This window comes from Bombyx mori, chromosome 17 (genome assembly GCF_030269925.1).
Source record: "Bombyx mori chromosome 17, ASM3026992v2".
In the NCBI taxonomy this organism is placed as follows: domain Eukaryota; kingdom Metazoa; phylum Arthropoda; class Insecta; order Lepidoptera; family Bombycidae; genus Bombyx; species Bombyx mori.
The window spans coordinates 7,109,653-7,122,169 of record NC_085123.1 but is presented as its reverse complement, the minus strand read 5'-3'; the positions used below and the strand labels follow the sequence as shown (position 1 = coordinate 7,122,169).

The following is a 12,517-nucleotide window of genomic DNA, read 5'->3' as shown; positions in this document are numbered from 1 at the left end:
AGCCTGTCGTTCCTGACCATGTTATAGTTCGCGATTTTAGGGTCACGGCGCGCGGGCTTAAGTAGGGTCTCCTGCACTAAAAAGATATCAATTTGGTGGTCACGCAAAAAGTCAGAAATCTGATCACGTTGATTTGCGAGACCGTAAGCGTTAAAAAATCCTATCGTTACGGATAGGGGCTTTATTCTACTTATATACGCCATTGATTACCGGCGGAGTGAGGGGAGGACGTACGTATTTAATGACGCGTATACGTCGGCGTATTCCTGCACAACGGCGATAAAGTGTTGTGCAGTGGAGGCAGCGCGAATGGCGTCGCCCAAAGCGTTAACGCGCTCAAAGTTGATCGACTGAAAGAAGTCGATCGCTAAAGCGAGATTGTCGGACGCGGTCGGAGGGCAAGTCGCGGGAGAGGGACGAGTCGCGGGGGCGGGACGAATCGCGGAGGGGGGAGTTGTAGCCGTGTTCGTGTACGGCAGCGGTTTTGCCCAGGCCGAGACACTGGGCACCGCCGCCGGAACGAACGCTGGCTTAGCCTGCGACGCAGAGGGTGCCGAGGCTTTGATGTCTGGGCCGGAAGCTCGGAGGCGGTTTTGGCGGGCGACGCGGCGATTTATTTTAGGGGCTCGGGGGCAACCACGGTAATTCGCGGGGTGACCCTGTGTTCGACACAGGACGCAGCTAGGCGGTTCCGTCGCGGTTTTTTGGTCGCGAGCGCAGAGGGCCGTGGCGTGATCGCCCAAACACTTAACACATCGGGGGCGCGCGTGACAGTTACGGGAAGAGTGCCCGTACAATTGACAGTTATGGCACTGGCTAGGAGTGCCTTTTTTATGGGGGGCTTCGACAGCGATACCAGAGAGCCTACAGACGGTCTGTGTGTTAAAGATTTTCTTACCCTCGGGGGTAGGCTGGAGAGCGACTAGAACCATATTATATGGCTCCCTACCGCGACCGGTGTGCATACGGTGCACAGAATTCACTGGTAGGCCTTGTTCTAACAGGTCGGCTTTTACGAGCTCTACATCTAACTCTTTAGGGATTCCGCGTATTACAACGCGGAGTTCGCGCTCCTCCTGGAGCGTATACGTATGGAAACTTATACGCTCCTTACGGAGGTAAGAAGAGAGGGCCCTATGGTCGTCGGGTGTTTGAACCTTAATTTGAATGCCGTTCGCGAGGTTACGGGCATTCGTGAAATTTATATTTTTGGCCTTAAGGGCCAGGCAAACTCGATCCCAAGCTGCCTTCTCCTGAAGGATAACCGGGGGAGGGGTCTGGGTTTTATTTTGTGCCACCGGACGCGGCGACGGAGTGGCACGGGCTGGGGGCGCAACGGGAGTCTGAGGGCGGGGGCGCGACGCGTTCACGGCTTTGCTAATTTTAGCGGCCGCGGGAGCTCGAGACTCCGCGGCACGCTTCTTACCCTTCTGTACCAGGGTGAATCCATCCGTCGATGAGGCGGGGGCGAGGTCGACCTCCATGTCCGAGTCAGAGTCGGAGCACGAGGAGGCGGGTGCAGGCGACCTACGAGCAAGTGTAGGTGTTTTAGAGGGCGCGACGGAGGCCGCGGATGATCGCTCAGCTGAAACGATGGTCACGGCGGACGACGCAGCAGCTTTTCTCGCCAGTATAGGCGACACGGGAGCGGCAGGCACGACAGAGGCTGCGGTGCTCAATGCAGAAGCTCTGCACGCAGGTACAGGCGACGCAGGAGCAGCGAGCGCGGCGGAGTCCTCGAGAGGGCTCGCAGTGTGATTGGCCTTGAAGGCCAAAAACTCCGAGGCGAGCTGTGGGTGGCGAAGTCGGAGGAATTCCGCGAATACAGCGTCCATGATCGCTGAGTACCCAGGTGGGGCGGCCCCGGGTCTTGAAAACACTCGCCTTGCGGCGAGGCCCCAACTTCTCGGACCTGAGCGGTTCTATTGAACACAGGTGGCAATGCGGCGCGATTACTACAGGACAAAGAAAAAGCACAAAAAAACAGAAATTACGAAAAGAAACAAAACAAATAAATACTTGCAGGAAACCACTTTGTCGGCAGATGTACCACGAACACAGAAACAACAAAAGGAAACAAAACAAATAAAAACTTCCAGAAAGAGCACTTAGTCGGCAGATGTACCACAAATACAGGCCGCGCGAACAATGGCCGGGCTAACAAAAGCCGGGCGAACAAAGACCGGGCGATCGAGTGGACGATGAGCACGTCCGCACGTGACGGGTACCTCTATCGGAATGTGGCTCGATGACATTAGACATATATAATACACTTCAACGCTTGAAAGGCAAACATGAATAAGCGACAATGTGTGAACTTTACATTAGGCTAATTTAAAGTTGAAATACCTGAAAAAAATTCTATTTTAACGAATCTAGCTGTAGGATTGAAATTATTTTAATACACCTAGAAATATATATTTTTTGCGCATCGAATATGGTTATTGCCTAACATTTATGTACAAAGCAGTTATTGTCGCTTAGTCACGTTTGCCTTTCAAGCGTCGAGTTGCATTAGAGTCCATCTTAGCTGTTCCAAAGAGCATTAATATTTAATCTTTGAAAAAAAAAAAACCTGTGCTCTTCATACGGAGGAGATTTATGTACGGAATTTCTGGCAGAAGTGCGAGAAGTGAAGTTGTGGGATTTTTTCTATTTTGTTGATTTAATGTTACTTCTCGTTAAAATTTCTAGCTATGGTGACTTATGAGAATGCACTAGTGTGTTTTCAGATTTAGGAAATCTAGGGGAAATAAATGATATTAATTACTTTCTAATAGAAAATATGAATGGGAAAAATATCGTAAAGTTAAATCCTTTGACAATGTGCTATGACGCTACACATGGTGGACGCTACATAGAGTTAGCAATATAGATAATAGAGTTAATTTATACAGTCTGTGGATCGTAGTGTGGCGGTGGGGTGGTTAAAACCACAGCGGTACTCTTCAAAAGGGGTCGACCTCCGAATACCACTACAATCATCCCACTCCTTAATAGGCGCGCAAACACCTCTGCCGTTAGCCCCATCACTCTCTTTGGCCGGCCCATACCCTGGGCCTAGAAGGTTAAATACCTAGGCCTCACCCTCGACAGAGGGATGACATTCCGTCCCCACATCAAAACGGTACGCGACCGTGCCGTCTTTATACTAGGATGACTCTACCCTATGCTTTGCAAACGAAGCAAACTGTCCCTCCGTAATAAGGTATCCCTCTACAAAACTTGCATACGCCCCGTCAGACTATGCAAGCGTAGTTTTCGCTCACGCGGCCCACACCATCTTGAAACCTCTTCAGGTTAATCAATCCCGATTCGACAGGATAGCCGACAGAGCACCATGGGTCCTGAGGAACGTGGATCCCCACGATTACCTGGAGCTTGACTCTGTCAGTAAGTATTGACAGTCGGCATCCCTGCGCCACTTTGAGAAGGCGGCACGACATGAGAACCCTCTTGTCGTGGCCGCTGGAAACTACATACCCGATCCTGTAGACCGAATGGTAAACAGTCGACGTCGCCCAAAACACGTCATTACGGATCCTCCTGATCCATTAACGGTGCTTTTAGGCACCACAAGCACCGGTCACCGTCCTCGTCGAACCTGTCGCTTGCGACGAAGGGCTCGACGAGCGAATTAACCCATAGACACAGCCCATTGAGTTAACTCGCCGGATCTTCTCAGTGGGTCGCGTTTCCAATCCGGTGGTAGATTCTACGAAGCACTGCTCTTGCTAGGGTCAGTGTTAGCAACACTCCGGTTTGAGCCCCGTGAGCTCACCTACACACTTTAGGGCGAAGCTGAAATAGCCTCTCAAGGCTAACAGCATAGGTAGGAAAAAAGAAAAAAACAACATTCGGACCGTCGGTCTACCGAGCAAATATCACCCGCTCGGTGGAAGATCTTCCCTCCGTCGTTAAGTATCCCAAACTGGTGACCTGCGACAGAACAACTGCAGCCTTCACACTTCATCATCAGCGCATCAAGAACTTCGGCTACCACAATTCCCGCATTCTTGCAGATAAAAACAAAGTCATCAACAGTCGTCCCACAGCAAAACAGGATCGCAGCCAACTCGGCGCGCTTCTTGGTCCTACGGCACGCATTTTCACTGCCTCATCACGCCATTACAGTCCATCGCAGCCCAGGACCGGATCTTCAACGCTTGGGGTCACACATCTCCGGCGTGGCAGCTCTGCATCACATGGACTACTCACGATACACGCACAGCATTCAAGCTCAGTTTCGACTCACCGCAAACTTCGAGCAGCACTGGCGACACTCACGCAGCATTCAAGCTCAGCCTCGACTCACCGCAGGCTTCGAACAGCACTGACCCTTGCAAGCTAATCTCATCACGGACAACGCTAACTAGATGACACGACCTCCAGTCTCGGAGGGGAGTGGTGTGGTGGTAGCCATCACAGAACACAAGAACAACAACATTCGGACCGTTGGTCTACCGAGCAAATATCACCCACTCGGTGGAAGATTTTCCCTCCGTCGTTACAACCCACAGTAGATGGGCTTGCTGACGAGGCCTTTTTATTACATTTCATCCCATATGAGCTCATCTAAGTGAGATGAGATGATCATCCCAGTTGATTAATGTCTCAAATTAATAATCTTCATTTCATTTAATTTCACTCCATATTATAATTTTTCATAAACATAAGAATATAAATTAAAATAAGATATGACCTAAAGATCTTAGTTACCAGGTCATAAGATCCCTTAAAAAACCTATTGTAATGACTTTTGGCGGGAAGGCGAGATGTGAAGTTGTGTGATTTGTTTTATTTTGTCTATTTAGTGTTTCTTCAGGTTTAAATGTGTATTAACCGTGTTTTGCATCTTTCCCGCGGTGTGGAAAGAAGCGGACGTTATCGGTATACATAAGCCGGGCAAACCGAGAAACGAAACTTCTAGTTACCGTCCGATTAGTCTCCTCTCGACGATAGGAAAAATTTACGAACGTCTCCTTAGGAAACGCCTCTGGGATTTTGTTACCGCGAACAAAATTCTCATAGACGAACAGTTCGGATTCCGCTCAAAACACTCGTGCGTACAACAAGTGCACCGCCTCACGGAGCACATTCTGATAGGACTAAATAGGCGTAAACAAATCCCGACCGGCGCCCTCTTCTTCGACATCGCGAAGGCGTTCGACAAAGTCTGGCACAACGGTTTAATTTACAAACTGTACAACATGGGAGTGCCAGACAGACTCGTGCTCATCATACGAGACTTCTTGTCGAACCGTTCGTTTCGATATCGAGTAGAGGGAACTCGTTCTCGTCCCCGTCAACTGACTGCCGGAGTCCCGCAAGGCTCCGCGCTCTCCCCGTTATTATTTAGTTTGTATATCAATGATATACCCCGGTCTCCGGAGACCCATCTAGCGCTCTTCGCCGATGACACGGCTATCTACTACTCGTGTAGGAAGATGTCGCTGCTTCATCGGCGACTCCAGATCGCAGTAGCCACCATGGGACAGTGGTTCCGGAAGTGGCGAATAGACATTAACCCCACGAAAAGCGCAGCGGTGCTCTTCAAAAGGGGTCGCCCTCCGAACATCACTTCGAGCATCCCACTCCGTAGTAGGCGCGCAAACACCTCCGCCGTTAGTCCCATCACTCTCTTTGGCCAGCCCATTCCGTGGGTCTCGAAGGTCAAATATCTAGGCGTCACCCTCGACAGAGGGATGACATTCCGTCCCCATATAAAAACGGTACGCGACCGCGCCGCGTTTATTCTAGGACGACTCTATCCAATGCTTTGTAGTCGAAGCAAACTGTCCCTCCGTAATAAGGTAACTCTCTACAAAACTTGTATACGCCCCGTCATGACGTATGCAAGCGTAGTGTTCGCTCACGCAGCCCGCACCAACTTGAAATCCCTTCAGGTTATTCAATCACGATTCTGCAGGATAGCCGTCGGAGCGCCTTGGTTCCTTAGGAATGTGGATCTCCACGACGACCTGGAGCTCGACTCTTTTAGTAAGTATCTACAGTCGGCATCGCTGCGCCATTTTGAGAAGGCGGCACGACATGAGAACCCTCTCATCGTAGCCGCTGGAAATTACATACCCGACCCAGTAGACCGAATGGTAAACCGTCGACGTCGCCCAAAGCACGTCATTACGGATCCTCCTGATCCATTAACGGTGCTTTTAGGCACCACAAGCACCGGTCACCGTCCTCGTCGAACCCGTCGCTTGCGACGAAGGGCTCGACGAGCGAACTAACCCATAGACACAGCCCACTGAGTTTCTCGCCGGATCTTCTCAGTGGGTCGCGTTTCCGATCCGGTGGTAGATTCTGCGAAGCACTGCTCTTGCTAGGGTCAGTGTTAGCAACTCTCCGGTTGAGCCCCGCGAGCTCACCTACTAACGTTAGGGTGAAGCTGAAATAGCCTCTCAAGGCTATCAGCATAGGTAGGAACAAAAAAAAAAACCGTGTTTTATTAACTGTTTAATATCTGTGAAAGTGCACAAATGTGGGAAAATGAAACAAAGACGCTGGACGTAACTTCGCGGGATCCTCAAAAAAGTCCACTTATAAAATCTCAGTAAATGTCCACCATCTTACTGAGATTAGATTTCATCCCATATCATATCATCTCATCTTATTTCATTTCATTTTATTTCACTCCATATTATCATTTTTCATAAAAATATTATAAATTAAAATAAGACATGACTTAAAGGTCTTAGTTACCATGTCATAAAATCTCAACCTATTTTAGTAGTAGGTAATTGTAAACCAAATTAAATAGAAAACAAACAAGTGACGCTTAAAAATAATTCTCATTTTCATCCTTTTCAGGTAATTTCATTCATGTAACTTTAAATATGTGTAGTACATATCTATTATTTACGTTTTATCATTGATAAGATTCATAACCTATAAAGCTAAGTCAGAGAAATTTGATCAACCTATAATTATCGTAGCAAGCCTAAAACAGTTTTCGTAAAAAGATAAGTGAGTAGTTTTTGTAAAGAGGCTGGATCTCATATGCTAATTGTACGAATATAATACACTTATAATGAGTGAAACGAGTTTGCCCATCTTCATCAGCCGATTTTCAGAATAAAATCGTTTTTGTCCCAAATGTTGGCTGTAGAATATTTTACCAAAAAAAAAAGTTCTTAAATTACTAGTTATCCATTTTTTAGTACCATGAAGAAATACGGATCCCGCAATGCTTTATATGATAAGCTGCACAAGGGTGGTGTATTAGTTTGCATCGGATTGACATTGTATGGGACTGTTCTACTCACTGATCACTTTTACAAGTACTTCAAGTATGTGCGGCCACAGATACAAGCATCCAAAGCAGCTGCTGAACAAGAGCTTTTGTCAGAAGGTTCTTCAGAGAAAATTATGTAAAGGAGGATTTATGTAATATTTTAATGTTTGTTTTAATAGTGAAAATGTAAATATAGTTTTATCTTTAATGTAATTAAATCAGTGGATATTTTTAAAATATTATTGCATTTCAAGGAAGTTTCAATCATAACATTTATTTGTATGAAATCATAGGCTAACATGGCCACTAGACAAATGTTACATTCTATTAGTCTCAATACTTGTAAAAAAAGCATACAAATGGTTAGTGTTAGGTAAGGTCAAATGATTCCGACAATAATTAAATTCTTAACAGCGCACTGGTTATATATTATTATATTATTATCATAATAATTATAAATGACAAAAAACTCTGTTATTTATTTATTTCACTTAATTAACTTTGGAAAGTTCCAAAATGTTAAAAATAAATCAGGCAAAAGCTTTATTACATTTATTTACAACGAACAAACTCCATACTGTCACTAGGTATGCAAAATAAAATGAGAGATTTTTTAGTAGCAATAAAGTTCAGAATTTCCCTTATTAAACTCAATTCAAAGAATTCAAATTTCTAATGAATGTTTGAATTTTTCGAAATTGTGTTATATTAAAACTGTGGTATAATTATTCTCATTTCTTGTACCATGTAGTATCGAAATTGTTTTAAAAGTACATTGTTGCATGAGGAAGTCCCTCAATCTGTGTATACTACTGTCTATCATGAGACATGTTTTATAATTGAAGTTTCAATTGCATGTTGAATGTAAATGATATGGATGGATGGATATGAATATGACATCCTACAACATAGAATTGGATTTCAGAAAACATTCTGGTATGGTTAGGAGATTGGTTATTAGATTGTTTTGTAGGAAAATAGATTAGGATACTTTGGAGTGATGTTTGGACTTCCAGCTGTTTTGTCTGTCAAATAGTTTGATAAATTATTGGTGTTTGCAACTTCTACCCTCAAGGGTTATATTACCAGTTAGTATTAATGGGTAGAAAATATGATGGAAATGTTGAGAATGGATACTCGTCATTTTATTTTTAGTAAACGTAGTATAGAGGTAGATCAGCGCATAGTTCATTTGTTGGTAAGGTATTCTGAGCCCATAGACAATGAGTCCACAGTGTGAACATGTACTGATATTTCCAATATAATTGCAGATTCATAACACCTCATTTAATAAAAAAGTATTATTACTTGGTGTAATTGTATAGTAAAGCATCAGTGTAAACACACAGCAGTGTAAGTTTCAGAATAGAAATTCAACCCGATATCAGGTTATGAAGTTTGCAAAGGCAGGCTATTAATCGAAGTTCCGCATGCTCTTTCGACAGATGTCGCTACCTGTAACATGTGATAAATCGGTCAATAGTTAATACTGTTATACATAGTATATTCTGAAAAGTAGAAATAAATAAATAAATAAAGTAAGAAATAAATTCACTAATTCTTCGCTGAACGTATTCAATGGTCCGAGTTTATGTTTAGATATTTGCAAGTAAGCCAAACTGTTTTAACTGCATAAAAATGTATGTACACACACATCTATATCCCTTAAATGCATGGTTTTTTATTGCGGCCTGGAAAAAATATTTTCTGGTAGGTATTTAGGTACATATAACATAAAAAATAATGAAAAAAATCTGGTATAAAAAAATAGGTATTTATTATGAAAAAATATGTATGTAGACAATTGGCAACACTATGCGTTAAGTACTAAATTTATGCTTACATATTTGTAGGGGTCTATAAATCAACGTAATCTAAAAATAAATAATATACAGACTATTTTGAGTGAAATACAGCAAAACAGTTTCGATTTTTAGTGTGACACAATGCCACCTTACATTTAGTACACTCAGTCCGCGAAAAACCTTTACAACCGGGAAGTTTGCATCTACTTTTAGAAGTGCATCTTTTTTCATTGTGGCCTAAGCCATCAGTCCGCACGTCTCTTGGAGGAACGGGCTTCATTGGACCCCGATGTCTTTTTGCTTCTATCTCCCGATCTATATTACTGCTTGAAGGCCTTCCTCTTTTGGGTTCAGTATTTTTTTTATAATTGCACAATGTCTCCGCAAGATCTGATCTATAATCACCTAGTGTCATGTTTGGGTGGTGTTTTTTATAAAGTACCCATGAATTTATTACCGACATGTCGATCATGTGATAAAATAATCGAATGTACCATTTTCGACTTTTGATTCGAATTTTGTAGCGGCCCAAATAACTGTCCATCAAATCTACTCCACCCATGTGGGCATTGTAATCTTTTACAATTTTTGGACAGGCAACAGAGACTTTTTTCTTTTGTTTCTTATCAAATCTGCTGACAGTTTCAGCCGGTTCGGAACCAACATAAGTAGATACCAACGTAACAAGCTTATTATCCTTCCAACAAGTTACCGAGATATCCACACCTTCATAGTCTGCTACGAGTTCCTCATATGATCCCCTTGGAACAGAGTCCTTCATAAACTCTTTTACTACCGGCAACTTACAGGTTTTACCGAGTCGGTTCCTCTGAATTGTGCCCAATGCATATATACCTTGAGTATGTAGGTAATATAACAAAGGAATTGACGAATAAAAATTATCAAAATAAATTATGTGGTTCATTCTTCGTGGAACTGAACGGCACAATCTGATGACTGTGTTGCCTACTACACCAAGATCAGGTTCATCACTTGAGTATTGAATATTCTGTTTTCCAGAATAAATTTCAAAGTTGTGAGCGTAACCAGACAATGAGCACAGAACGTATAGCTTGAAACCCCACTTATGGGGCTTGTTGGGGAGGTATTGTTTCATGAAATGCGCTACTTTCGTAGAGCACATCTGTTCATCTAAGGACAGTCTCTGCTCAAATGGTGCCACACTCAAAAATAATTTATTCAAATGTGCCTCTACAGGTCTTATTTTATGCAGACGGTCGTGGTTTGGGTGACCAACGGGCTTGTGTAATGAGTTGTCATTGAAGTGAATGACGGATCGTAGTTTTCCAAATCTATTTAGCGTCATCGTTTCCATTATATGTTTGAAGCCATACTTACCCCAATATGATCTTACATTTGGGAAGTGATATACTGACATAAATATAATAATACCAAGAAACTGACGAATTTCCTTGACATTTACAGGAGGGCAGTTGGAGATGCCTTTTTGCGTGATATACAAATTGGTCTCATTCACGATTTTTACTAATATATCATCGTTTAAAAATAGCGTAAAATACTGAAATGGTGTTTCTAGTTGGGCAAATTCTGGGGAAAGGTCTATATTACCTGTAAAACTTATGCGGTCTTCACTAAATTCCAAATTGCCTTTTTTCCATATAAGTTGCCTACTTCGTTGCCTCAAGGCTGCTGCACCAATGACACCTGATAGTGGGCGACTAAGTGAAGGCCCTGGAACTGAAAACTCATCCGGTAGATGGTCTTCTTCAATAGGTACATCAGGATTTGCATTATACTGATCTTCTTCTGCATCTTCTAAATCCTGTATCAGATCTTGTACATTCGAGTAGTAATCTATGTCATTTTCGTCTCCTATAGACTCTTCATCTTCAGAAATGTCTCCATTTTCGAGAACTGATAAAATATTTTCAATATCTTGCTCTGCCAACCGCTTAGACATTCTAAAAACTGAAAAAAATGAGCTAAAAGCCCAAATCCAAGAAAATAATAAGCATGCACATAATATGCAACAAACGCATAATGTAGACATTTGGCAACATACAGTTTTATAAATTTTTTTTATACTGATCTAATAAAATGTGTAACTAAAATATGAAAAACCAATAACTTACCTAATAAGAGTTGAGAATATATATATTTTTTTATAAGAAATAGCACTCGTATATCAATAAATACAAAATTACGGAGACGCTTCTTATAACTCTATAAACTTAGTCGACCGCCAAATAGAAATGTCAAAAAACATAGACCTATATAGTAGGGACACGACATATTGTTCTATACGTACAATTGCTTATATAAATAGCACCCATTTTGAAGGCACATACATAAACATATATCTATCTCGTTCTTACTCAGCACTTTAACTCGCAGGAAAACAATATAACAGTATTTCAGTGCGTACATAAAATGAAACATGAATATACGTAAATGTCTCCGTCTCCGTCTAATGAGGCCGAAAATCCGCCATGCTTAGCGCGCCAAATGTCATTGTCACGTCAGTTGGGCCGTCTGTTTTGGGTTGTACATTATTTATTGACTTTGATATCGATTTAATATAATTGCTTATATAAAATTTCTTATTTTATCATGCTTAAAACATACAAAAATAATAATTAAAACATATTTTATAGGATCTCAAGAAAGTCGTCGGAACTATTTAAATAAAATAGTTTTATAACACTATTGTCAACTCGTTAAATATTTAATAATTAAGTGATTTTAGAGAGGAAGTCACAAGGAATGACGTTTGTAATTTTATTAACGAATAAATGTTCTGTAGGTGTTTTTTTTTTTATCAGGCGGTCCCTTGATAAGTTTAAAATTTGAATCACTCTCAAGTGAGAGTGATTCAAATGGTGCGGCGTACCTTCCTTGAGGTGCGCTGCGGTAGGTAGTGTGTTACGGACTTTAGAGTCAGCAAAACAATTAAAATAGATTGTAATAGTCTAAGAAAAACACGTACTCAAAATACGATAACATTCAGCATGCTAGAAATGGGCAGATGGCACTGTACTACGCCATATCTTTATGTTTTGCGGCAAACGACAACTTTATAAAATCAGTGTAGCAAATTTTAAAAATCGTCATATCGTTTACTTGGCAAATTTGAAGCACGAACTCGTCTTAGATTTCACATAATATCTAAATCACATCATCTTTGCACATAACAATATACTTACTTCCTATTAAAGTATAAATTCTACAAATACATTCACTCAACAATATTTAAAATAAAATGAGCCAAGAACGTTTATCGATAAAACCTACTAACATTAAAATCTTCTGGGCAGCACTAAAACCGCCATGTTTTGTGGCCAGATGACGTCACAGTGGCACGAATTTTTGGTTGACGTTTCATTTCCATAGGTTTCCTACTTCAGTGTCAAAAAAAAATTAGATTTGCCGCCGAAACTTGCATAATTTCTTTTTTGACACTAAATATATTTATTATCTA

The 12,517-nt window shown here is 42.0% G+C and overlaps 1 protein-coding gene and 1 non-coding gene across 4 annotated transcripts; one reads left to right on the top strand and one right to left on the bottom strand.

Moving 5' to 3' along the window:
- The first annotated feature begins 6,457 nt into the window (after positions 1–6,457).
- On the top strand, positions 6,458–7,491 carry LOC101747206 (uncharacterized). The gene is made up of 2 exons (XR_009975363.1): positions 6,458–6,828; positions 7,179–7,491. It is a non-coding gene; the product is annotated as an uncharacterized LOC101747206 (transcript).
- Positions 7,492–7,671: 180 nt separating this feature from the next.
- On the bottom strand, positions 7,672–11,852 carry LOC105841589 (uncharacterized). 3 transcript variants are annotated; one of them, XM_062673342.1, is made up of 3 exons: positions 11,172–11,646; positions 10,648–11,021; positions 7,672–8,707 (listed from the first exon to the last, which is right to left on the bottom strand). In XM_062673342.1, the coding sequence occupies exons 2-3, from the start codon at positions 10,997–10,999 to the stop codon at positions 8,667–8,669; spliced, it is 393 nt and encodes a 130-aa protein (XP_062529326.1). In that variant the 5' UTR covers positions 11,000–11,021; positions 11,172–11,646; the 3' UTR covers positions 7,672–8,666. The 3 variants fall into 3 exon arrangements, 2 of the variants coding, with proteins under 2 accessions (XP_062529326.1, XP_021203480.1); XR_009975362.1 differs by lacking the exon at positions 10,648–11,021 and having other exon boundaries at positions 7,672–8,943; XM_021347805.3 differs by having other exon boundaries at positions 10,648–11,852.
- Between the last annotated feature and the right edge of the window lie 665 nt (positions 11,853–12,517).